Source organism: Brachyhypopomus gauderio, chromosome 5, assembly GCF_052324685.1.
Source record: "Brachyhypopomus gauderio isolate BG-103 chromosome 5, BGAUD_0.2, whole genome shotgun sequence".
NCBI classification, from domain to species: Eukaryota; Metazoa; Chordata; class Actinopteri; order Gymnotiformes; family Hypopomidae; genus Brachyhypopomus; species Brachyhypopomus gauderio.
In genome coordinates, this window is record NC_135215.1 from 23,352,364 (window position 1) to 23,379,708 (window position 27,345).

The 27,345-nt window shown below is 39.3% G+C and overlaps 1 protein-coding gene across 4 annotated transcripts; it reads left to right on the top strand.

The window, feature by feature from the left end:
* Positions 1–91: 91 nt before the first annotated feature.
* Positions 92–26,547, top strand: cpsf6 (cleavage and polyadenylation specific factor 6). Of its 4 annotated transcripts, none has more exons than XM_077006556.1 (10): positions 92–250; positions 6,559–6,768; positions 6,869–6,972; positions 7,427–7,572; positions 7,717–7,890; positions 8,124–8,607; positions 17,342–17,457; positions 17,571–17,724; positions 18,333–18,526; positions 18,596–26,547. In XM_077006556.1, exons 1-9 carry the CDS (start codon positions 191–193, stop codon positions 18,517–18,519), a joined length of 1,635 nt encoding a protein of 544 aa, XP_076862671.1. In that variant the 5' UTR covers positions 92–190; the 3' UTR covers positions 18,520–18,526; positions 18,596–26,547. The 4 variants fall into 4 exon arrangements, with proteins under 4 accessions (XP_076862671.1, XP_076862673.1, XP_076862672.1 ...); XM_077006558.1 differs by having other exon boundaries at positions 24,104–26,547; XM_077006557.1 differs by having other exon boundaries at positions 24,177–26,547.
* Positions 26,548–27,345: the final 798 nt, after the last annotated feature.

Genomic DNA, 27,345 nt, shown 5'->3' on the forward strand with positions numbered 1-27,345 from the left:
TACTTTTTATTATGCAAATGTAGTTTTTCTCCAATATTAATCGAGCATTTTACGCAACTGGCGAGACGAACTAAAAGAACAAAAGTCCTTAATAGAGAATGATCACAGTTTCTAACTTCACACTCTCGCTCTGTCGCTTCTTCTCCGCGCTGAACGTGTTTATCGTGGAAAGAGAACAGAGGAGAGGAAAATGGCTGACGGCGTTGATCACATCGACATTTATGCTGATGTAGAAGAAGAGTTCAACCAGGTATATTTCCCTAACAGATAAATGTTTATTATGATATATAATGTTCTTTGCATATTGTAGAATGCTTAATGGTATGTTAGGTGACTCAGTTATTGGGGTATATTTAATCGCATGCGCCTGTTGTGCGTTTGCTACGGGCTTACTAGCTAGGGCCTTACTAGCTAGCTAAATTATGTGCGCAAACAGTAGCTGTGTGACCAATGAAACAAGTACACAGTCGCACCTGCATTGTTTGCATAATACTGTATTTTGTGTAGCTTACCTTGCTATATTTGTATGTTTATATAAGTAACTACTAAAATGTCTGCACATAGAGCGCGGTTCGACATATTGGAAATGGCGCATTGACCGTCTGCACTTCCATTGTTCGTAGTGTAGGCCTATGTTTGGTTTCCGTCCCGTTTTCGTGAAAAGGCCTGTTTCAGCTAACTAGCTCCAGCTAATCGTAGTGGTCGTATTACAATATATTAAACGTAATGACGGTCGTTATGATATAGGCGATTTTGTGGCTTCATGGGAAACCACGTCAAATCAAAGTTTGCTACTGAATATTGGTCATTTTGAGTAAAGGAGCAAGTTTTGGGTTAGCTAGCTGCTATCTCTAACTGGTTTGAAGTGTGTTATATGTAATGTGATTAACGTTACATATTCTAGCCAGTCATTACAAATACTTTGGATTTGTCTTGCCGTGGTTTGCTATTTGAGAAGAACATTTTGTTGAACGAAGCCTTGTATCTGTAGACTTTGGTGCAGCATGCACATTTGTGCAGGGACAGATGCTTTGTAATTGTTTGCCACGATTTATATTTGTGAACTTCGTCCTGGAACGGAGTAGCGATGTGTTGGATAAAGGTGGGGATTCATGCAAACTGTAACTAGCTAGGTTGCTAACGTTTTCGTATGTATTAGATTTTTAAAAAGAATTGGATTTTAAAACTACGTCGGATTCGTTTTTAACATTGCAAAATATTGCAGTGATTTGTAGCAGCTTCGATGTTTTGCGCTCACGAAGCGTCCACCTCCGGGAAAATAACTAGTGTAAACGTACACTAGACTATTATCTGTATTGAATAGGGACGAATATAGATGCAATTTAATCACATTGGCTAAGTCTGCCCGAATTCGGTTGTAAGGTAGTTTTTTCCCGCTTTATTAAAGGAGTCAAATCAAGGTCAGAATTATAGAGCGAGCAAAAACACTGTCCACTGTCGCATGCAGAAAGCCACTAACCTTTGCTCGCTCATGCATAATTTTGACAGGTGTGGACATGGTCCAGATACGATAATTGTGACCCGAGATTGTTTACCTCTGTATTCTGTGGTTATCATGGAGCACTTTCTGCATGAAAGCGCGGGAATACGACTTTAACCCAAGATGTGTTGCATTCCATGTGACCGCGGGCCACATCAGCATATTCGTTGCCCACAGAACTTATAAATGTAACTACTATTTAATGTTAAAAAACTCTGAATTTAATCCAAGTTACATATATATTTGCATAGATATAAAAATGTTTTCCTGTTGCTCTGTTAATAGAACATAAATCATTTTAATGTTATGAAACCAACATTACTTCATCAACGATCAAACTATCTAAGTGAATAAAGGAAAAGAACATGAGATCACATTTACTTTGTTCAATACTTGAAATATCAAATAACTGAAAATGGCAATTTAGCTTCAAAATGCTACCTCTGAAAAAGGCTTCAGTCACAACAAAACTAGCTTTTACTGCCTCGTCAATTGTGGTTGTGGCTTGCAATCGCTGTTTGCCTTTAATTCTTTGGCAATTTGATGTTTTTCTTGATACCTAATTTTGGCATGCTTAGCTCCGTTTTTGGTCGCAAAATGCCGAAGCAGATTGTACTTTGACAACCGCCACAGCTTCATAACACAAAAGACATACCCATTTTTCTCCTTGAAGTGCAACGTATTCACTTTCCCATCTTTCTTGAAACAGTTGATGATGTTAAGCTTAGAAGACACATTGTTTCACAAAAAGTAGGTTAAACACCCCTATTAAGCTCACCCTAATAAAAAATTTAACAATATTTAAAGCTAGTCATTCTGTTTAGCAGATGTTAAGTTAAAATGAAATATTAATCTCTCATGTAAAACTATTAACATTGTTACAATTCTTAATAGAGTTTAAAAGTCAAGTTACCCTGTAATCTGTACCGTTTAAGAACATCCCTATTCCAATTAAGCTCACATAAGTATTTTACATTTAACCCATAAAGCCTGAATAGAAATTATGGTACGTTGCAAATTTGCAACAATGGGCAATATGGTCTATTTGGGGTAAATTTGGTATGTTGCAAATTTGCTACAGCAGGCATAATGCTAATAACCATACTAATAACACTAACGGAGTAATATAACAGTGAAAAAACAATGTTTTATTTATGCACCCAACAGCAGGCATTCAATAATATATTACTACCAACACCAAACACAAATACAAATATTACAGGAAACATTGCATTAATTTGAATTCTAGATTAATTTCAATTGTAAATTAAGTTTTGAAATGTACAGTATGCAGTTGAACCTAAAAATGATGCACAGAAAAACTTCAAACAATGCAACAATAACAATGTTGACTCATAAAGTAACTTTATGGAACAGGGGCTGACACCCATACACCCACAGGCACAACAATGTAAACAAACTATGTAACAATGTCTTTGACTTTCTTATTCGTGGAATGCACGGAAGTAGTTTTTTGTCTTAATTAGGCACAAGTGAATGTCACATTTTGTGCTCTTAGCCTAATGCTTGTGTGGCCCGTGCACTTTGGAAATTTGCAGCGTTGCCCCACACTGTCAATTTGCGCCCAATGACCCACTCCATCAGCACGAACATCTTGTATGGGATTAGCCTTAGGTGGTCCCGTCTGGTTAACGTCTTTTTTTATTTTGGTGACTTATCTGGATGTGTAGGCTATTACACATCCAACAAGGATTATTTTAATAATATAACCCTTTTTATATTAACCTTTTTAATGGAGGGTTTAATTTTAACCCCAATATAATCTGTAGCGTCTTTGTGCGCGCAAACGAGGGGAGTCTGATTCTGCTGAGGAGTTACAATAGAGCACAACTGGGCTGAATTTCTAAAGCTCTTTAAAGGTAGCTAGATAACTAGATATTTAAATGAAAACTAAGGGTAAAGGTCTTTAAATGTAGCTAGTCATGTATTTAGACAAAAACTAAAGCATAGTCTTTCAGACTTAATTACCTAGCAATCCACATTTCAAGACCTTTACTAATTCATTCCCATTCTACGTATTGAGATACTGTATAACACAACTCTTGTTTCTAGTTAAAAACACAGTATTATTCCCTTTGTCTTAACAGGTTATATTTAGGCTATTTTGTGGAATCGTTTTGAGGCATTGCATCATTTTTCTTACCTGTGATAAAACCGCTTATCACTTTTTCATGTGTAAAGCCTGGTTCACACTACACGACTTTAGGCTGGTTTTTCAGTCGCTGACTGATCGCCGACAAAAACTGTGGTCGGAGGCAAATCGGCGATCACTCGTCGCTCGCTCAGTCGTGTAGTGTGAACTGCTGAAAGACGCTCGCCGAGCCGTCGCCGACTGGTCGCAGACGACTGGCAGATATCTAGCATGTTTAATATCTAGCAGTCGGCGACTGAGAGTCGGCAGCAGCGTCTAGCTACAGCCAATGGGAACGCGGAGAGAAAACTTTCAAGAATGCTTTCAAAACAGTAACCACACAAAATCCTCACCTTTCTTACAACTTTACTACAACACTGTTTAAGTTATTGTAACAGCACTGGAGAAATAGTGCGATTGATTATATCTATCACTGCAACGGAGAGATGAAATAATTCTGGCAACTTGGGACTATGGAGTGTTTAAACGGTAAAAAATAATAATGAAAATGTGGAGTACATGTACACTGTTTTTTTTCTTCTACGTGGTGTTGCTGGTTCTGGGAGAGTTTCGTTTTCGTGTTCTCGTGTTTTTGGACGGCAGCCAGATGAGTCGGCGATTCCCCAGTCGTGTAATTCGTGAGCCCGCATCGCAGATCAGTCATGTAGTGTGAAAGCCACAACAACTGAAAGACTCGCGATTACAGCACGACCAGTCATGTAGTGCGGACGGCACAAAAACCTGACGACTGAAAAGTCGTGTAGTGTGAACCAGGCTTAAGCTAAATGCTCTTAAAATGTAGCAAACTAGCTAGGTATTTAGACAGAAACTAAGGCTTAAAATCCCATTTAGTACAACATAGTTTCTATCTAAATAGCTAGCTAGTTTAATTAATACAGCTGCTACATCTAAAGAGCTTTACTACTTAAGTCCCGTTCAACGTAATGAGAAACTGTATAACACAATAGTTGTTTATGGCTAAAAACCTATAGAGTGCCTGCGTAAAAGCATTTGTCCAGAAAAACATCCGTTGTGTTGTGGCTGGATTTGCAGCGTTTCTGAATTTCTAGCGCATTTCAGAAATGTAGTGCACGCGTCCTTGTTTTCATGAATTTGCTTCGCGTCTTTACAGTGCATTCAGCATGCACCCTCATAATGTGCTACGTCAGACTGTTTCCGTTGGCGGCGCTACTCTAGGCGGGAAATGGAAACATATGTTTATTGAGTTTTACTGCCCAAGCTTATTGTGATCGAGGAAAAATGTAATGCGAAACATTTTGATATTGTTTTATCGTCCAGCACTAGGTCGACGTGATGTGCTTTCAGGGATGCTCCTCTGCATGCCTTGGTTGTAACGACTGGTTATGTGAATTACAGTTTCCGTTCTATCAGCTCAAACCAGTCTGGCCATTCCCCTCAGACCTCTGGCATCAACAAGGCATTTGGGCCCACAGAACCGCCGCACGCTGGATATTTTCTCTTTTTCTGACCATTCTCTGTAAACCTTAGATATGGTTGTGCTTGAAAATCCCTGTAGATAGAGCAGTTTCTGAAGTATTCAGACCAGCACATATGGCACAAACAACCATGCCACGTTCAAATAGGGCTGTCGCGATAACCGCAGTATAGCAATACCGCGCTATTGACGAGAAAATCGCAACGTACGGGAATGAACCGCAACATTGGTGTTTTTTCCCATGCGAGGGGAAAGTGCCTGTGCAAGAGTTAAAGTCATTTTCCCATCAACCCCCTGTTATCATCCGGTGCGGCTGATCAACAATCCGTCTCCTTTTTTCAAAGATGGAAGCTACGGCATATGCTCTGGTCAAAAAACAAAACGCAACTTCGCCGGTTTGGGAGCATTTCGGGTTCAAGCCAAATCCACGCAGATCCACTCGCCTGGTGGCGCGTCAATGAGGCTAGATTTCCTCTGCTTTCCAAACTCGCCCGCAAGTACATGTGCATTTGTGCAACAAGCGCACCATCAGAGCGAGTTTTTAGTACTCCCGGGAATATTGTTCCTCACTGAAACCACATAAGGTGAATATGTTGGTTTTCTTAGCACGCAACAGGGACGTGACAACTCCGGTTTAAGCTGAGACGTTATTCTTCTGGTTAAGGAAAGATTTCGTTTTATTGATTTATTTAATAAATTCTCTTTTTGTGTTTAAAATCTCGTTTAAAATATTTACCCTACACTTTTAAGAAAGCGAAAGAGCATGGGTTCTTACTGCATCTCATTTGACTTCTGTGTTCTCTATTTGACAATAAACACATATTTAACTGCTCTTAAAACTGTGTCTTCTTCTTTAAAAACAATAAGAACCCCTTTACAATAAAAACAATAAAACAATTATATAGCTCTAAAATTAAGATTTTAGACGACAAATGACGCATATCGCGTCATACCGCATATCGCGGTGTTGAGCCACCATAAATAACCGCAGGGGAAATTCTTTCACCGCGACAGCCCTAACACGGCGCTTGTTAGGCTACGTGTATAGTGTGTGTGTGTATGCACGGACGTAGTTTGGGGACGGGGGGGGACATGCCCCCCCACTTTTTCAAAAGCCGGTTTTGGTCCCCCCCCCCCAGTTTTTACAGTTAAAACCAAATATTTAAATAGCGACAAAGTCATGTCCCCCCCACTTTTTAACGGTTAAAAAACAAATATCTAAATAGCGACGAATCTAGCACTAGGACCATGCAGAAAACGACCGCTCAACAATTTTCGTTCGCCACCCCCGTTTGTTTCCCCCCCACATAGGAAATCAAAATTACGTCTGTGTGTGTGTGTGTGTGTGTGTTCGTATCGTTTTTTTTGTTCTGAGAAAATGTATGTATAACATTTGCCTTACACAAACGACTGACTTTGACATGTCTTGGATGCTTCTCTTTTGTATAGGAAACGGATTACCCTGTTCATGAACAAATAGACCTGTATGATGATGTCATTTCACCATCTGCCAATAATGGGGATGCCCCTGAAGACCGAGACTACCTGGACAGTCTTCCTGCTCCTGGAGGCTCAGAGGGGAACAAAGGGGCTCCACCAAATGTTGTCTATACCTACACAGGCAAACGGATTGCTCTATACATAGGCAATCTCACTTGGGTTAGTACTTATTTCTAATTCTTATGTACAGATTCATTTGTTCTAGTTCTATCACTGGGAATGATAGAAACTTTAGTCATGCACCTTCTTCTGTATACAGTGGACCACAGACGAGGATTTGACAGAGGCCATTCGCTCCATAGGCATTAACGATGTTCTGGAGATCAAGTTTTTTGAAAACAGGGCCAATGGCCAGTCTAAAGGGTGAGTGAAACTGCTCTCACTGCTTCCTTACTCTGCTATAAAGTGAGCTGTAGCGAAAGAACTTGAGCAACACAAACTACATTAAGATCCATCTGTGTTCACTTGGAAAATGGACAAAAGAGCCCCATTCACAATGTTATATGTTACATGATTCCAATATTTTGGGGTGTTTTAGACTGGAGCAGGACTCTGTCTTGCTTGGTTTTTCAAGATCCAAACTTCAAGACAGAACCTTTAATGTACCGTTAGTGAAAATCAAGGCTGCTAAAATATTTTGTATTGATGATTTGGAAAGAAGCCGTAATCCCTACTTATGGGTGGTGGGGAGGTGGTTGGAGAAGAGAGGCTGGAGGTGAGCTCCAAGCGAGCCCATCACTTCAGCATAATAATATCAATGAAACCTGTTCAGAGCTCCAGGAATGCTTGAGGAGAGCTGTGAGTCTGTGCCATGTAGGTTTGCTCTGGTGTGTGTGGGCTCGGATGCCTCCTCCAGGAAGCTGCTGGATCTGCTATCTAAGCGGGAGCTTCATGGCCAGAACCCCATTGTCACCCCCTGTAACAAGCAGTCACTCAGCCAGTTTGAACTACAGTCCAGAAAAAGTAAGGACCATCCTATATTTTTGTCATGAGCAAAATCTGATGATTATTTATTTTTGCATATATTATCTTAAATTTCTTGTGTCCTTTGCTTGAGTGTACATGCAGTGCTCTTTGGCTACGTAGTCATTTTGTTCACCTCTTCAGGCACACAGTCCGGACAGATGTCGGGAGAGGGTAAAGCTGGACCTCCAGGCGTGGGCCCTCGTGGTGGTTTCCCCCTAGGCAGAGGTCGAGGGCGCTTTCCAGGCCCTGCGGGTCCTGGAGGTGACCGTTTCCCTGGGCCTGTTGGACCTGGAGCCCCTCCACCACACTTTCCAGGCAAGAGTTTCTCTTTCCCTCCCCTCAGCACAGCTCAGATTATGCATGTAGAAGACATTCTCCTTTGTACTTGTCCAAGTGTGCATATATGCAGTTTACCGTGTGGTTCTTCATAGTCTTTTTGGTCGCTGTGAGGATGTGTGGGTCTTTTTGTATGTATGTACATACAAGAGAGGGTCCACTTCTGTGGCAGGGTTTCTTAGTTTTTCTATTTATCTGTTTGTTTATTTAAGGTGGTATGCAGGGACCTCCTCGCCCTCCCCCTGGACCTCCTGGCCCTCCTGGCCCTCCTCCCCCTGGGCAAGCTCTGCCCCCTCCACTTAGCGGCCCCCCCAATAGAGGCGACCGTCCACCTCCCCCAGTAATCTTTCCTGGTCAGTTTGGTCAACCCCCAATGGGTCCTATGCCTCCTGGCCCTCCCCCACCAGGCTATGGACCACCTCCTGGACCACCCCCCCCACAACAAGGGCCCCCCCCCCCAGGGCCATTTCCACCTCGCCCCCCTGGTCCTATAGGTCCTCCTTTGGCTTTAGCTCCGCCCCCTCACATGCAGGGTCCTCCTCCTGGTGGTCCACCCCCAGCCCCCCATGTCAACCCTGCCTTCTTCCCTCCTCCGGGAAACAACAACATGCCCTCATCAGATAGCAGAGGTCCACCTCCAAATGATCCATATGGACGCCCACCTCCATATGACAGAGGAGATTATGGCCCTGGCAGGTAAGACAACCTTCTACAACTCACCTGTTAACTCTTATGAATGTAGAATCTTGAGTTCGAAATTTTTTCACTCCTATCTCTGCCAGACTGGTTATGTTCTCTTTTTTGGGTCAAGACCAATTAGAAACAAAGGCACAAAGCAAAATCAAGCTTTAACGTTTAATGTCTTAATGTCACACAGATTAAATGTGTTGTTAACTGAAAATTTTTCATTTCATATCCTGTTTAAATGCATTCAGTTGCAGCAATAGTGTATTTTCTGGACTATAATCCGCTGCTTTTTGCCCCATGCTTTGAACCATGCGGCTTATAATGAGGTGTGCCTTTTCTGTAGATTTTTCTTCACCCATCGGGGCAGAGCAGAAGGTTAATCAGGTGGTAGGTCAAAGTTGAAAATCAAAGAAGAAAGTGCTCATTTTCATTTAGCACATGCAAGCAGCCAGCACGAGGGAGAATTTTTTTCAAACCGACATGTGTTATGGCAAATTCTGACTCCCCGGCAGAATCCAGCTCACCTCGTTGGCACACACATAAAGACGCTACAGATGATATTCGGGAGTTACAGTGATTATAACTTAGTTTATTGAGCACTCTAGTTTTGTCCTAACTAGATATTTAGACAGAATAATGCTGTAATGCTGTACTGCGAAGTCATGTGGTAAGTAGTGAACTTCGGTATAGCCAGTGTGGGTTTTATTTAAAATAATTAACACCCTTGAGCCAGTGTGACTTTGGACATGGATAATGCCATGCCATTTGCTGTGATTGATAATTAAAGTCTAGCTCTTAGAAATGTAAATCTAGAAATCTTACATAGAAATGTAAATCAACAATATAATCTGTAGCGTCTTTATGCGCGGATAAACGAGGGGAGTCTGAATTCGGCACAACACTGACTGAAAGCCAAATCTGTCACACGTGAAATATTACAGGCACCATTCAGAAACTGATCAGTTCAGTTAAATGTAATCAGTTCAGTAGATATATGCGGCTTTAAGCTCGGTGCTAAATTAAATTAAATTTAACATGATACTACATAGAAAACCGAACACATCAAACAACACCCCAAACAAAGATACTCTATGTATATCTTTACATTTAAAGATCGTGTCCAACAGTGAATCGGAACTAGTTCCGAAGTTGCAGATACCTAAAGAAGTGTAAACGTGGTAATTCAAATTTCTGTACTAGCTGTTCGAAGGTGGCAGAATTATCATTGACATAAAGGTCAGACAGTGAATGTATTTTTTTTTTCTAGTCTAAATAACAAAAGCATCATCCAGCGTCATTGAAGGAAATCTATGATTTCTCTCGATTGGGGATTTCTTTTAGAGAGAATGATCTTTTAAACTGGTTAAATTTTTACCGAATCCACGACAATTGGGTTGAGACAGAAGTGGGTGATGGGTTTCGCAAATGGCAAATCAGAGCATAGCAATGCTGTTAAGGTAGTAGACCTAACTGATGACTCCTCCAGAAATGTCCATACAGGAGCAATGGCTTTGCTCGCCATCCTGTACTGCAATGCTCTTATATTTGCTGCAAAGACTGGCAGAGACTGGAATACATATAAAAATTTAGGCTGAATAGTCATCTTCACTGTATTTGGCCCATCAGGGAAAGATGTAGGGGGGACCCCCTCAAGTGCAAAAGCAGGGGCTGATAATTTTTAGCGGCATATAAATCTTGTGATTACTTGTGATCCAGATCCCCAGGTATTTAAATTCTTGTAGGCATAGCTCACTTTTCTGATAGTTTTACTTGTATCCAGAAATCCTTCCAAATTTTGTAAGCAGGGCCATGATAGTTGGAATACTCGACTGGGATTCTGCTATAAATAACAGCATGTCATCAGCATACGAGGACACCTTATGCTCCAGTGCTGCATATCTGATTCCTTTGATACCAACATTTTGTCTTGTAGCAATAGCTAGGGGCTCCATTGCAATTGAGAATAGCAACAGGGAGAGAGCGGACACTCCTGCCTTGTACCCAGGATGGCCGCGGTTCCTTAAAGTCTTAAATGGTATTAAATTAAAAAGTCTTATTTTGTCTTAAATTTTCAACCACAATGTCTTAAATTTGCGAAGCTAAATTTAGGGAGGAATAATTCCGTCAGCCATGTGTTCGGGGGCGTAAATCGGTAGTCATGCAGTGCACAACCTTCGCAGTTTTCCTCGCAAGTATTTAGGGCTTTACGAGCACCTGTAGTTGTTGGACTGGCGGGATTGTAATTTCATGCGGGATGTATGTACGTTAACGTCTGTTCGGAGAGATGGGGAAATGCAACCTAGCCAGAAATGGTTGGAAGATCCGAAATATTATTGATGGCTCAGAGCTGTCACAGATACCAGCGAGACTCGTCAGCAGCAGCCTGCAATATCACTGTTTTGCCCCGCTGCTGGTGCTACTGCAACAGCCAGCAGTACAACAAGAGAACCCATTCAGTTGAGCTCTGCTCAACGTCACATTCACGCTGTATGTGGCTCTACCAATACTTTGAAGGCTGAGGTAATATGGGCACTAAAAACAGTTACGAGTCACCAGGCATACAGATCCAACGAAGGAATTGACTCATTGTTTAAAACCGTGTTCCCTGATTCTGCCTTCAAGCCAGGTTTAAGCCTGGTTTATACTTTCGCGAGTGACCGTTGCGCGAACCTCCGCGAACGGCGGAAGCGTTGCAGTGGCCTCCGACACATATATGTGTTAGTATAAAGAAACACTCCTCAAAAACAGGGTAAGATTTACCTGACGAATTTTAATGTTGCTTTGTGTTTCAGGTTTGAAAAGTGCTGGAATTTAGGCTAAAGTACTTGAAAATGCTTGAAATTGTAAACTTCGTTTCACAACAAATATCTGTCTGACTGAACAGTTCTCCTGTATTACGTTAACAAATATGAGCCTCTTGTAATTCCAGGCCACCGCGATTACGTCTTTGTCGCCGCTCGGACCCTCGCACCGCTCGCGACGCGTCAAATATAAACCAGGCTTAAACCAGTTATAATAATTATTTACTTGTTGAACAAGCTAATGGGAAAGCAGGAACCCTGATGGCCAAAGTGATCACAAAATCAAACATCCTTAGAAAGCGTTTCAGAGAAAAAGTAGCAGAACTGAAAGTTGAGCGTGATCTGGAGTATGAATCAGAAAAACAGGAAAATGGCCGTGTGTGTGTGTGTGTGTGTGTGTGTGTGTGTGTGTGTGTGTGTGTGTGTGTGTGTGAGAGCGTATGATACTGTTGTCAGTGTTTGAATTTTGTTTTGTTTAAAGTTTCATTGTGTATACTTTACAGTTAAAAATTGTAATGTTTGTGTCTCGTATTGTCTGTCTTGTGCATTCACATTTGAAGTTTTCAAGCAGCTAGATTAAATAATGTAAATAATCAGTTTTTGTGCTTTATTTTAACGTGTATGATCTTGCGAGTTGGTATTAATATTATTTCAAAAATGGTATTAAAAAGTCTTAAAATGTCTTAATTTTCACTTAGTCAAACCTGTAGACACCCTGCTTGTACCACAGCTGAGTTCGAAGGCAGATAGAGTACTATTGGGGCGTACGGCAGCCAATGGAGAATTGTACAAAATTTTTATCCAAAGTATAAATTTAGGACCAGTGTTGTATAAAGTATTCGAGACCCATACTTGAGTAAAAGTACAAGTACTCTATCAAAACATTTACTTGAGTAGAAGTTGAAGTGTTCTTTAAAAACTTTACTTAAGTAGAAGTACAGAAGTATTCAGCATTTTTTGTACTTGAGTATTGCAAGTAGTTTAGTCTAAAATTTATTACTCAAGTACTGAAAGTAAAAAGTACAAGTATTGTGTTTTGAATTAAAGAAAGCCATCAAAGTTTGATTATCAATTGGTTTTATATATCACTTACAAATCAAAGATCACAAATACAAGTGTTCTGTATGTACTTAAAAAACTGGGGTTAACACTTCGTACACAAAAAACAGATAACCTATGTCCCGCTACGTTGTAGGTTTGACGCAAAAGTACAAATTCGCCATAATTTAGCTGAGAAAACGAGGTGTATTTTGGACGTAAAATCTGTCCGTCGGATTCTAAGGGTGAGCTTACTGCCCTGCGTTTACCCGCAATAAATGCCCTTACCCTATAAAAACACTACACTATAAAATGGGCACATGATTAGTCAGCACGTCGCCTTTATTGCCAGCTAATGTTAAGTGAATTCTGCAGCACGCCATGAACATAATTAGGTTAGTTAGCTAAGATATCTAACCTAACTAGTGCTTACTGCGCTCTTCTGCTGTTACCAAACACGGTACCATCTCTTTTAATGAGATAAAAAGCGAATTATTTGGAATAATTTCGAATATATGTGTATTTGTATAAATATGTAAATAAAGCTGAAGGTGCTGGAAAATACTGAAAATGGACCTTCAAAGTGCCGTACAAGTGCATGAATTCCACCTTGTAACTTCACACGCACAAAAATCGAGAGGTGCACGACCTCGCCACGCGACTGCGTGCGTGGTTAACGCGCATGGGCGGAGCCACCGCGATTGCGTCATTTTTGCCGCGCGGACCCTTGCTGCAGTAACAGCGTGTCAAGTGAACCTAGATTACGAAGCTCAAGTGTTCAGTGAAGGCAGCAGCAGAGTTAACGAGACGCGACCGGAGCATGCGCAGTTTTCATAAGACAGCCTGATCGCTTGACCCGGTGACAGCGCCAGCTAACATGTATATAATTGTAACGAGTAACTATACAGCACGTAAAAAATATATCGGAGTAAAAGTATTAAACTGATGGAAAATATGTAGTGAAGTAAAAGTGGAAGTAGGAGAAAAAAATACTCCAGTAAAGTACAGATACAGCATTTTAGTACTTAAGTACAGTAGCGAAGTAGTTCTACTTCGTTACTATACAACTCTGTTTACAACTCTGTGACCCAGCCCAAACTTTTCTAGTATTGCAAAGTAGTCCCACTGCACTCAAAGGCTTTTTTTTGTCCAATGCCAATACTGCCTCAGGGACACCAGGCGGGTAGGGACAGTACAAAATATTTAATAGGCATCGTACATTGAGAAAAGAGAAGCGATTCTTTATAAACCCTGTTTGGTCATGTGAAATTATGGTGGGAAGGGCCTTTTCCAGGCGGAGAGCTAGAATCTTAGCTAAGATTTTCGCATCAGTATTTAACAGGGAGATGGGGCGGTAGGTTTCACACACACGAGTTCTTAATCATCTTTGGGATAAGAGAAATAACTGCTTGCCGCATGGTACATGGAAGAGATCTTGTACAAAATGATTCTTTGAGAACTGTGAGTAGTAGTGGTGAAAGCAGATCTGAGAATGTTTGTTTGTTTTTAAAAACTTCACAGGGTAGCCATCTGGCCCTGGGGATTTGCCACCCTACATAGACTTGATCGCTAATTTAATCTCTTCTACAGAGAGATCTTCCAGTCTAACCACCTTTTCTGCATCCAAGGGGGAAAACACAAAGATTGGCAAAACTCCTCGACCATGGAGGGGTCAGCGTATGATTCAGACCTAAAGTTCCAGCTTCATCATTTATGGCTGGAATAATCTGACTCGCTGTCCTTTGTCGAAACTGGTTAGCAAGTAGCCGGCCAGCTTTCTCCACATGTTCGGAAGTTTGTCGCGACTTAAGTAAGAGATATTCAATCTGTCGCATTAAAAGTAGATCAGATTTGGTTTGTAATCACATGCGTTCGTTCCTTAGTGCTGCAGAGGGTGAGACAGTTCAGTCTATCTATCTCCATAATTTCCTCTGTCAGTTTATTAAGGCTATTATCACTATCATTAGTGATGACATTCCAGGAGTTAGATTTACTGTGAAAGAATTTCATTTCTGAAGTAATAAAATCATTGAATGCAGCCTCTGACAAAATCAGAGGGTTGAGCCTCCAGGGGCGGTAATTAGATTGTTAGGGATATACATTTTCATACATAAGGGCACATGGTCAGAGATAACTATAGTTTCGTAGTCACACTTGGCAATAGATGGTAAGAGTCTTTTATCTGTGAGAAAATAATCGATGCTGGAATAATTGGATGTACTGGAGAATAAAGAGTAACCCCTAGAAATAGGGTTGGCGAAACCGCCACACATCTGCAACACCATGAGATTTCAGAATGGAGTGGATGGAGTGTGCTGATCTGGTTAGAGTTGTTGGTTTAGGTGAGCTGTGGTCCAATATTGGGGATAAAATACAATTCATGTCGTCCCCTCCCCCCATGTATGAGATGATGGGTTGATAATATAGGTATGCGAGTGAAAAAATCTCTAAAAAATTGTGGGGTTATCCCAATTAGGTGCGTAAATATTAGCCAGGATTACTGGCATGGTATACAAATGCCCTACGACAATGACATTGCCCAGATGGGTCAGTTTACACACTTGACACTATGAATGATGAATTTTTGTTGATCAGTATGGCCACTCCCCTAGATTGAGTTAACATTTTAATGAAATAAGTGGCCTGTCCAGCCGCCCTTCAACTGAGAGTGATCTGCCATCCTTAAAGGTTTCTTTTGAAAGAATGCTATGTCTGCATTAAGCTTCTTTAGGTGCATAAGAATCTTACTTCGCTTTACTGGGTGATGCATTGATTTGACTTTCCAGCTTACAAAATTAACAGGGCAATCGTCTGCCCCTTTGAAAGTGTTTAGGTTAGCCATTAATGAACAATGGTTCATTGACAACCCCCAGCATGACGACAAATAAACAATAAAAGAAAATAAGACAGATCTTGAGAAAAATAATAACTGTAATAAGAACAATAAAGAATAAAAACCTGGCAAGAGCACTGTGATTATAAGGTGTGTCCCATCTCCCTTCACCTATGAAGCCCATGCAAGCATAGGCACCTTCCACAACAAAAACTACACATTTTGTGTTATACGGGAACTTAGAAGAGCAGCTACTCAGGCTCTCATCGGGTGCTGAGAATATAATAGAAAAGGCTGAGTTGTGCAATATCGACCACAAACGCAACTTGTCGTATAGGCATATGCAGAGCTGAATAACATCGTTGGTAAACATGTGTGAGGCAACACGAAACAGGTCAGGTTGAGGGAATATAAACAAAAACAAACAATATCTTGAATAATCAAACTCAAAAAGAGATACACCACTCTCGCCATGAAGTGTACCTGTCAAGTTGTGGACCGACCATTCCACGGTGCTGAGGAATTGCATCGGAAACTAAGAGTTGCACGTCTTACCCCTTGGTCGCTGCAGTCGGGTTACATGTGTCCTTACAAACGCTATCGCTTTGTCTGCATCCGTGTATTCTTTCTCTTCCCCTTTATATGAAATACGGAATCTGACTGGAAACAGAATGCCATATCTGATGGCTTTCTGACTTCTGTAAATGCAGCTCGACCTTAGGCGACATTGGCAGTGTAATCCGGGAAGATCACGATTGTTGAACCGAAGCGGAGCGCTATTGCGAACATGGGCCAGAACCTGGACGCAGTCCTGGTGGTAGTGAAGCTTGGCTATAATGGTGCGCGGCCTCCCGTCAGTCCTCCTAGGAGCTGGGCTCATGTGTGAGCGGTCCACAAGCACCTCTTTATCCAACTGAAGCACTTCACACAGCAGCTTAGAAATTGCTGAAGTAGAGCAGGAGCTGCTCGTTTCAGGCACCCCCAGAATTCTAATATTGTTCCCCCTCATTCTCCCTTCCATATCAGAGCATTTCCCACAGCTCCGCCCCTTCTGCCTTTAGATCTGCCACTAGTTTGTAGGGCTGATACCTCATCTGAACATGTCGACAAACCACCCTCTACATCTTTCATGGTAGCCTTTAGTTGATCCACATCAGAGTGGATTGTCGCCATGTTTCTCGTGATCTCTGCTTTAACCCCTATAACTCTAACAAAGTCAAAGTCCTCCGTTAGCCCAGTTTTCAGTTCTGATTTAAGTATCGCAGAAATTTCTGCCTTTAGCTCGTAGAGAATCTCAGATTTTAGAGCTGCGGTGGCCATCGCTGGGGTGCTCAGCGGAGGTGGAGTAAGTCGGTGTAGGCTGCGAGTAGGACCCAAGTCCGAGGCGGTATTAGGCCCTGTATTCGACGCCATATGCTCACGCAGGAGTTTAACTTTTACTGAAACAGCGCTTTCAGCAGACTTTTCAAGAGGTTTTGAGAGCTACAGATCTTCAAAAAAAAAAAAAGATAAAACAAGAACCCGGTGGGAGCTTCAACACAGCACGTCTTACTCCATAGCATGCTCAACAGTGCCCTCATTGCAGCAATAGTTTGAGGGGGACAAAAGCTAAGTGCTAAGAGTTTGTGTTCTATGGTAAAAGGCTAACAGCATTTTAATGGGGAAACCCCTGAGTGACTCTCCTCCTTTGACCTTTAGTCACCTCAGAACCCCTATAGTGTGTGGTTTTGATCCCTCGATTAACAAGGGCTTTGTTGATCTGAAAAATGGTGGCCAGCACTTGGACAATTAAAGTGATCAAGGGTTAGTAGAGCATCTGGTCCAGCTGAGAACAGGATACTGATCCAAAACAGTGTGTGCTTATTGTTGCTGTGAATCAGGTTTTATGATTTGATTTGCAACATTTGTAATGGATGATCAATCATACTATTGGTTTGCTGTGTGGTACACACCCCTCATTCAGTTGTCTGAGAATATGTACACCCCCCCCCCCCCCACCCCCCCCAACACCACTACCACACACACACACACACACACACACAACCTCTCTCAATACCTCCGTACCTTTCAGGGAGATGGATGCAGCTCGGACCCCTCTGAGTGAGGCAGAGTTTGAGGAAATAATGAACCGGAACAGAGCCATTTCCAGCAGTGCTATATCCCGGGCTGTGTCGGATGCCAGTGCAGGTGGGCACACCAATCTTGCATTTACTCCATTTGAAAACTTACTTCATGGGTCTAACAGCATTCATATTTTTCAAAGCTGATGATGTAGGTAGTGACAACGTGTTTGTTTGCAGCGGACTATGGCAGTGCCATTGAGACTCTGGTGACTGCCATTTCCTTAATCAAGCAATCGAAAGTCTCTGCTGATGACCGCTGCAAAGTTCTCATCAGTTCCCTGCAGGACTGCCTGCATGGCATTGAATCCAAGTCCTACGGGTCAGCCTCAAGGTAAACTGATGCAGTACACCTGCTTTTAAACTCTTCACTGACTGATTGAGGACCCTTTGTTGAAATATTGATACTAGAGTAGCTAGATAGACATTGAATTTGGCAATACACAAAAGTGTTTAGCATTATTCTCTAGCAATAGCATGATGCACTTATTCTCATGACTGATTACCTCCCCTTTGCTAAAATTTGTGGAAATGAGGGCATCATGCAAAGATCTTTGTTTACTATTTGTTAGCTGTGGATCTAATTAACAGTTGTAAAGCACAAATGTGTTGTTTAGCGAGCAGCTGTGTAACCTTGGCTATGTAAAATTAAAGGTTTTAGTCCATAAATTCATAACCTGTATACACCATTAACTACATTTTTGTGCTGGGAGGTATGCAGAAGTTAGTAGTTTCTTGCAATACCCACCACTGCGCTTCAAATAGTGTTAATACAACTACTTTTTGTATTAAGAACTGTTTACTAGACATTTCAGCTGTGATCTGTACTTATTTTGTCACTTGCAAAACATAAAACTGTTTCTAGTTTACCATTTTTGCTAACTAAAAAAAAAATTGTGTGCCTGTTTGAAGGCATAGCTGAGTGAAAAATATTCTCTGTAGACGAGAGAGGTCTAGAGAGAGAGACCACAGTCGTTCTCGTGAGAAAAGCCGCAGACACAAGTCACGCAGCCGTGACCGCCATGAGGACTACTACAGGGAGCGCAGCCGTGAACGAGACCGACACAGAGAGAGAGACCGTGATCGTGAGAGAGATCGTGACCGAGAGAGGGAATACCGCCACCGTTAGAAGAAAGGTGTGTATGTGTTCTGTCTTGTGTTTTCTCTTTCTCTTTATCTCTGGTCCTAACAATTGCACTCCTTAGGAATTCAAGAGATACCAGGTAAGTACATATGAAAAGGTGAGTGAATGCACAAACACAAACAAAATGGATTGTTCACTTTTTTCCATCTTTTGTATGCCTGCGCACGCGTGCATGAGCGCATGCATGCGTGCGTTGATTTCAGTTTACTAAAATTGTCTCTTCCATTATAGAGTTCAAATTTAATTTTTTTTTTTATATACCACTACTAATCTATACATTAATAAACTGTATGCTGTAAAACATTTGGGATACTAGGGCCTGTACCAGTTCTATTCCTTGAAAATGGCATGTTGTCAGACCTTAGATGAAGTAAGCTGTATATAACCTGGAATAACTGAATATTTGTATTTTAATCACAAACTTATCACTTTGTTTATATTGTTTTTCTATAGACCTTAATATTGGTTCAGATTATCTGTAGTCAGTTAGAACACCAGAAGGTATTAACAGACATTTAATAACTTTTAACGTTTATTTTGTGCAAATATTTCAATTTTTCCGGTCTCGCTATATAAGATTGGCTGTACCGTTTAAGACAACCATCAACTGTTTATTTTTAATGCGATAATTCCTATATTTTGAAAGTAAAGGTTTTATGTAGAAATAGTAAGATATTAAATTTTTCTTTATTGAAACATTAATATAAATGTAGAACTGGAATCAATTTAGAAGCTAAGAAAGTCAGTTTTTATATAGCATTTTTATCTATTTCAATAAATGCCTCATTCACTCATTTCTGGTATTTTTTTTGTCTTTGCCACTCAGCATATTGGAAACTTGATGTAATGTGTGTTGAAATAGTAATACAAATCCACATTGTTAGTTTAATTGGAAAGTAACAGATTGTTGTGGCTATTCATAAATGACATTATGGTCGTAAATTGTTCTCTATTGAAAATATTTGAAAAAAGATAATTGGCATCTCTTGAGATGCTAGTTTGTGTAGGTGCTGTTGGGACCATATTGGTTCCCTGCTGATTTTTCTAAATGTGGCAGAGCTGCCACCTATTTAAAATAATTCCTTTAAAACTTATTGTTTCCTTGGCAATTCTCTACATTTAAAAAGTTTAGGTACAGGAAGTTACACAAATTAGTAATAATGTGTATTTGGAAGATGTTTTGCTGTGATTGGTGTTTGCTGTCTCTGTTGTACTTTGCTATGATAGCTGTGAAAGGTTGAAAACGTTCTTACTGCTTTGTGAAAAGTCTATGGCTAAACAGCTGATTTTGTTAGGACAGGTTTTCTGTAGGTGAATATATGAATATATTATTTCCTCCATTTTTGGCTCTAACTTGAGCTGAAAATCTTCAGAAATCAGATTTAAGATTAAAATTGTCATGGTAGATGAAATAAGAAAACTTATCCTAGTCTTTCAAATACACTAGAAGTGATTACAGATGTTTAAATATGGCAATTGTCCTCCATTTTCATTATGGAAATATGAATTACAGTAAGAGTGGGTAGCAATGTCCAAAATGTACTAAATACATAGCTATTGTTTACAGTTAATGAACAATGGTAACAATGATGGGACTTGAACTGGTTTCCTAAAATAAGTATTCAGATCATTGGGATGTGACAGAATGGGAATTAAAATTACATTGTCTGAAAGTGCTAAAACCAGCTCTGATGGTGATCATGTTCAAGTGTAAATGGAGTGGAATTGCTATATTAGTTTAAGTAATTTAGAATTCACTTTTGAAATGTTTGTGACCCTCAGGTTCTTGGCTTACTTCCCCCTTTTTTCCGAGCACTATAGTACTGTAGTAGCAGAATACTATGCAAGTTCAGTGTAATATAGATTTAGTTTGCAAAATTGATATTGTTTATTTTGTTACTGATGATTGTGTGTTTGTTTCTTTATATATATAACATCGACACAACCCTATTACTAGGGGAGGCAACTAAACATGTTTCCCCTCCGTTGTCAAATCGTATTTTTTTTAGCATGATCTTACTGTTGCTAGAATGCCAGCCATGACACACAGCCTTATACACCAAACATTTACATTCTCTTTAAACGTGTGGTAGACTTAAAACAAACCTGGGATAAATGAAGTTCTGCTAATATGTAAATGGCACTTTTTAGATATGGGAGCATATTTGTAAAGTAACAAGTCGCCCTGTATCATTTTTAACCACAAACAAGCTTTTATGATTGCCACATTTAACTAAAACAGTACCCTGTCCTCTTGCTACTTAACCTTCGTGGTACTTTTTGTATTTGAATGTAAATGTTTACTACCTCAATGTAGCTACCATCTTAGCAATGATCTGCTTCATCTTCTCCAAATTTATTACCTTAAGAACTATAAATAGTGTATTAGACTGTCCTTCAGCAATGCTTGATTTGTGCGTCCCTGAAAAAGCGGAATCGTAATATGGCCTATCAATGTGATCAGATGGGGTTTTTTTGTTTGTTTGTTTGTTTTTGTTTGTTTGTTTTTGTTTTTTAAAACATAATTTGCAGTGTTGCACATAAACACAGTCCGTGTCTAAATTCTCTATGCAAACAGGTTCTAAAGTGCAATACCACAAGTTCCTTCATGTATTACAATATAAATGCCAAAGGATGAGATGTTACTGTGCTTTGCTTTTGCTCTGGGCATAATGCCAGCAATAGAGCTTGATAAATCTGCCCCATAAGATATTTTTTAAACTAAGGGCTTATGCCCAGAGAGAGTCGTCTTTTGGGGGGGGGTAGATTCCAGCTTCAGAAAGTAAAACTCATTCCCAGGATTTTATTCAAGCTTTCTAATCCAACATTTGGATTAGAATCAACATTTGGATGGAATCAATACAATCCAGGAAGCCTGAGCAAAGTCTTGGTGAGGACTTTTATTTTCTGATCCTGGAATGTCCACCTCTGTATTTCAATGACTGGGGGGAAAAATAACTAATGGCATTGCAGTAAACTGCAATAAACTAAAAAATAAGTTGTTTGGCATTTTCATTATGGAATTTAATTTGTCATTAGACCATTGATATGATAATAAAAATTGCTAATGTTTTTGCTATACATTGCTAGGGAAACCTTGGTAGTTTTGTAAAAATATATTGTCAAGTTTTTCTTTTAAAATGGTAATGTGCTGAAGGTAGGTCACGTTTAAAGGCCAGAGGCCATTGTTGTAGGTTAAAAATCCTTATCTAAAATGTGGCAGCTGCTTAAAGCATCCTTAATTTAAATGAATGTATGTCTTGTTTGACAGTAACAGTAATCCCAGATAGCATAATCACAATTCATTAAACACAATGTTAAAGTAACTGGCTGTAAAGTGTTTTGATATTGCACTTTAGTCGGTGTATAAATTTTAGTGAACTCTGTGCGTTAGTAAAATTACTAAAACATTGGCAGCACTTTTACTGTTAAATGCACATAAACCCATTTAAGCTATAACAGTGAACTGTAAAATTATTCCATTAGACAACTTTACAAGAAAGTTGTACTCGAAAAGGTAAAGGGTAAATGTTTAAACCAGTTGGTTGCAATAAGTTTACAATATCTCTCACCATTTTATGCTTTTGAAGAACCCCAGTGGCCTCCGATCTTTCCCAAACATTTTTCTCATGTATTGATCAATAGGCTATACACTTGCTCGTCTTACGAAGTTCATAATTGGTTGGTAATATTGCAAAGTAATGTTAATCAAGTCCAGTTGCCCCCTTTTTACTCAACATTTTATTTATTTATTTATTAACTCCTTTCCCTTTCATGTTTTTGAAACCTACTTCTGCACTATTCAACACTTGCAGGTTTGGTTGTTTTTATTGCAATTTAATATCTTAATGCATATTTTTAATTTAGCCTGTAGAGAATATATATCCTGTAGTTAGGACATTTCTGTGTATAGATTTCTCTAATGGATGTTAGCTGACTTAACATGTCCTGCACTACTTTTTTTATTATTTCTCTTTCTCTATCTCTCTGAGTATTATATTACAGGGTTGGACAAATTATTTTTATTGCTAACCAGTCTTGCCTGTGAATAACCGTGTTAGGTTATTTAAATGAACTATAACTGTAATGTGGCTCCTATTCCAAACCTATAATTTGTAAAGATAAAATCTACATTTTATTTATTTTTAATGCATTAAATAGATAATGAAGAATAACTTAATGATGTCATCTTAGCACAATAACCATAATCTATCTATTGTTGACACATTGCTGGAGGAAATTGGACTTTAATATGAAGTGAAAAGACAGTATTAAGTCATCTGCTTGTGGGGGATTTGTCCAGCCCTTGTCTCTGTCTTACTCTGGTGTCCAATTTGTCACTAGCATCAGGCTTTTCAGTTTGTCACACCATCTTTTCTCAAGTATGTCATAATTTCATAATACCAATTGGTGAGTAATTACAAAGTATTGATAATTCTTAAATCAAGCAAGGGAATAACCAGGATATTTTGGAAATTTAGAAATTTTGCTTTGGACAAAATGCTTGAATTTTAACTTCGTCATTCAACAAATCTCAAAGCAAGTTCACAAGATAATTCAAATGTACTTACCTCTAAAATGTCCTGATTGTCCCTATTTAAACCTGAGTTTTTAAGAAACCGCAATGAGACCTTGAATCTGTTGCTGTGCAACATTTCATAGTTGAGTGAATTATCATCATGACTCATGGTGTCATTGTACAACAGGTGAGAATTTTTAAAGGTATTGTTATCTCCATCCACTTTAAATGGATGTGTTAAAACTGCAAAAGACAGTTGTTTTTGGTGATGTATTTTGCAGTGTTCCAATAATGGTACCTTGTCAGCATACACAACAATTTAGCAGTATGCATAAGCATACATATTAACGCATCTAATTTGTAATGTTCTAAAAGTTTGAATAGTATATGTGGAAGTATATTGAGAAATTAAAATTTGAGTGTGTTGAAATCCCTGTAATTGCAAGTTCTGACATTGTGCAAACTCAAGAACTACATCCTCAGTTTTTAGCCATTACAGTTCTGCAGAGCCTGAAGAATATTTCATCTTGTTTTACTCTTTTAAAGTGATAAAACCAGAAAGATCAGTATCATTCAGAGTGTCTTGTTCTGACATACAAAATGATTAGTGTAACTCTAATTGAATTTAAGACATTGAGCTGGTTTTAAACAATGGAATATAATACTGGTGTGTAATCATTCTGGAGTGTCTTGTCAGGTTTTTTTGTCCCTGCCCTGAGTTGGTGTAAATTATCAACACTTGATGCATCAAGTGATTTAATTTCTCTGTATTGTAGATCATTTGAAAATTTATCATTTGAAACTCCATTCATTGTTTTTTCATATTGAACTATATTAGTTGTAATTACATATGTAGCCTGATTACAGGTTGTGATATTTGAGTGTTTTTATTATAGATTGTTTGAGCTACTTGAATAATTAGGTTTTAAATATAGTTCTGTAAATATAGTTCTCTCACCAGCCTCTCACCGCGTGCATGCATGTGTGCGTGTGCGTATGTGTGCGTGTGCGTGTGTGTGTGTGTGTGTGTGTGTGTGTGTGTGAGTTAAGAAAGGGGATTTGTCTGTGCTAATGGGTTTGACCCCCCAAACCAAACTGCCCCCTCCGTTCTGACACCTTTCAGCTGAACGGAAGAGGAGGAGGAGGAGGAGCACCACATGCAGCTTACACTCGTCCCTCAGCACACTTCATCCCTCTTTCAGAGAGGCATAGACTCGGCTGATGCTTCACCACGCTCCAATACAGATTTGTAAAATATATATACTCTTAATTCCAACCAGCTTTTTTTATTTCTTACATTTTATTTGGCGAGATACCTGTGTAACTGAAAAAGTAAGTTTGACCTTTTGTGACAGAAGTGAATATCTTGCTTGCTTTGTTCTCAACTGAAAAACAAAAACCCTTTGACTGCTAATAATGTGTAAATTGTCAGATAGATGTGTTTTTATAGGGAACTTTTGGTTTCATCCCGTCCCCCTTTTCCTTTATCTTCATAATGTTTGTCTCTGCCTTGAATTATTAAATAGACTGTGTTGTAATAAAGTGTTTACTGGGGTTGCCACTTGTTTATACTTTGAATTCCTTGATGCAATATTATTGCATTCAGTTGTTTCATATTACATATATTGGCTCATCAGGATTCTACCTGGGTGGTGGTGTGTTCTGTGCTAGAGAAACATGTCTAGCTGAGCCATGATGCCTTCCCACTTACAAGATTAATTCAGGATATGTTCAATGGTGAAATGTACATTTTAACCCCTTAAGCACAAAACATTCTTCTTTTTTTTTTGGGGGGGGGGGGGGGGTGTAGTTTGCCCAAGTGTACATTCCAGTAGCTAGCATTGACGGTGGCTTTATTGGAAAAATAGACTGAAATCTGAACCACATGTAAGATGTGCTACCAAAGTATACATAGAGATGGTTTACAAACCTTGCCATATTAAGAAATAATTACTTGCATTGATGTTTGCAGATTTTTTTTTTCCCTCATTTTCTTTGCTTTCATTAATGTCTGTGAATCTCTGTATTACACCAGCAATACTACATACCTTAATCTTCAAATGTAATTGTAGGTGTGTTTTGGAAAAGCATGCCAAGATCGATGGACACTTACCTTTGCATATACTCATTAAGGCAAACATCTAAATGTCTTGAGTATATGCATAAGTTTTTATGTAGTTTCCATTCAGCGTCCCAGCTGTGAGGTTCTAATGTACTCTAAGGGACACATCCCGTAAAAACAATGTGGCAGGATACCAGATATTTGATGTAGTGTGGTTTAAAAAAAGAAATCTTGAGCTGTACCTAGCTGTTAAGTTGCAATGCAGGTTCACACATCTGGTTCTAAAAGCCTGTGTACGCAATATGTATATGGATTTCTATTGCAAATAAGCCAGATTTTTATAATGAGGCATGAAATACATAGTGAGATCTCAGATATTCTTTGTAACAATATACAGATGTGAGGGTTTAATACTTCGAAAGAAAACTTGGATAAGAATTGACAAAAGCTGTGTTTTTTTTTTTGTTTTGTTCCAAGTTGCTTCCTGACTTGGAAACTAAAAATTCACCTAAAAATTCATATCTTCATATTTACTCCAGTTATATCACAAACAAAACCTTTTAAAGAATACTTTACAACACAGAACACTTTAGAAATTGCTCTTATGATATTTAAAAATGTAGTATAAACACTATTTTGGGGACCATGCAGCAAAACCATTCTCTTTTGCAAACGACATTCAACCCACTTATGACTATGTGGATTTTAGGTGAATTTTCTACTGATTTAGTGGTATTTTCACCGCTGAATGGATGTATAACATTCAGTTGATAAACTGATAGATTTGTGGTTGCACTGAGCATGATGAGACCATTTGTTTGATCGTCAGTTGAAGCCACTGGTTGGATTCTCCTTTCCCTTCCTGGGTGTATAAGGTAAGTTTGTTACGTACACTTAGGATTATAATAGTTCTGAAGTTACAGCTTTATGTAATGATCAGCATATACACATCTTTTAGTAGTACTCTCTCGCTTTTAAATTTACAAAGTAATTTTTTCATTTTAAATAATTGACCCTTCAGTAAAACAACTAATAAGTTGAAAACTAGTTTTTTTTCACTATATTAGTGATGTTCTCAGGAATAAGTCTTTGGGGTCATTGGCACCTAGAAGAATGCATACGAAACTTAACAATGAGTGTTTTTGTGCTTAGTTTTTTTTCCCCCCACTTTGGAAATTAGTATGATGGAGGTTATGGTTTATCAGTGCTGATGCATTGGAACCATGGTCTCTGTTTATCTCTTCTGCAATGCTGAATTTGTTAACTGAAAGCCCTGATTCAGCCTAGTCTGGAATTTATTCATTAGGCTGAGAAAAAATAAATATGGCATGATGTACACAATTGGATGTCCACAGGTTCATTTGAACGTTTTATCATTTGCTGCTGTAGCTGTTTTGACAATTCATCAATAAATTTTTACAAAGCCGTTTGATTTCCGTTTCTTTTGTACCTTTTTTTCATGCCATCTAAAACACAAGGCAAATTTTATTTAGCTGCTTCACGTGTCTCACCAAAATATCTGGTCATTTACGCTAATGAAATAACAAAACGATGTAAGTGGTCATAATTGATTGCTGCCTAAACTGGGGGTGATGTGCATGCCTAGAAAATAATGTGAATGCAAGTTGGAAACAAATTTTGTTCCGAGAAGACGTCAGTGTAAATCGGTTAATACTCGGGTTTGTCATGTGAGGTAAGTATTGTTAACTTAAGTGAAGAATGTGAAGAAGGAAATAATTTGTATGTACAGCTTTGCTTTTGTAGAACTAAAGTGAGGTTGAGAACTGAGTGTTATTGGTTTATTGTGTAAGAAATTTTGAGTCTGGCGCTTTAACTCCATGATTCAACCAAAGAAGTTCCAGTCGGTGTGTCGGAGTAAGTTCTTCACACTCAGGCCAAGCACTAACGTGCCATTGCTTTTGGTGTAGCTAGGTTTGTTGAATACAAGAGCACGAGTTCAGTCCGTAGTTACAATAGCAAACGAAAAATAAAAGCCCATTTTTGAAATGGAGGAGGGAAAATGTGTATTTTTTTCCGTATGTTCATGGACGTGCAATTATGGGACACCGCATTAGAAGCAAGTGTTAACGAGTTAATTTAAGGCGGAGATATGTCTGGGAGTAAGCCCTCCACCTAGTGTACAGCCATATGTCTACGTTCAGCGAGGGTCCTGGAGAAATACGAGATGCTTCTGCTGAAATCTTTTCCCACGAGCTTGACCATGATACCG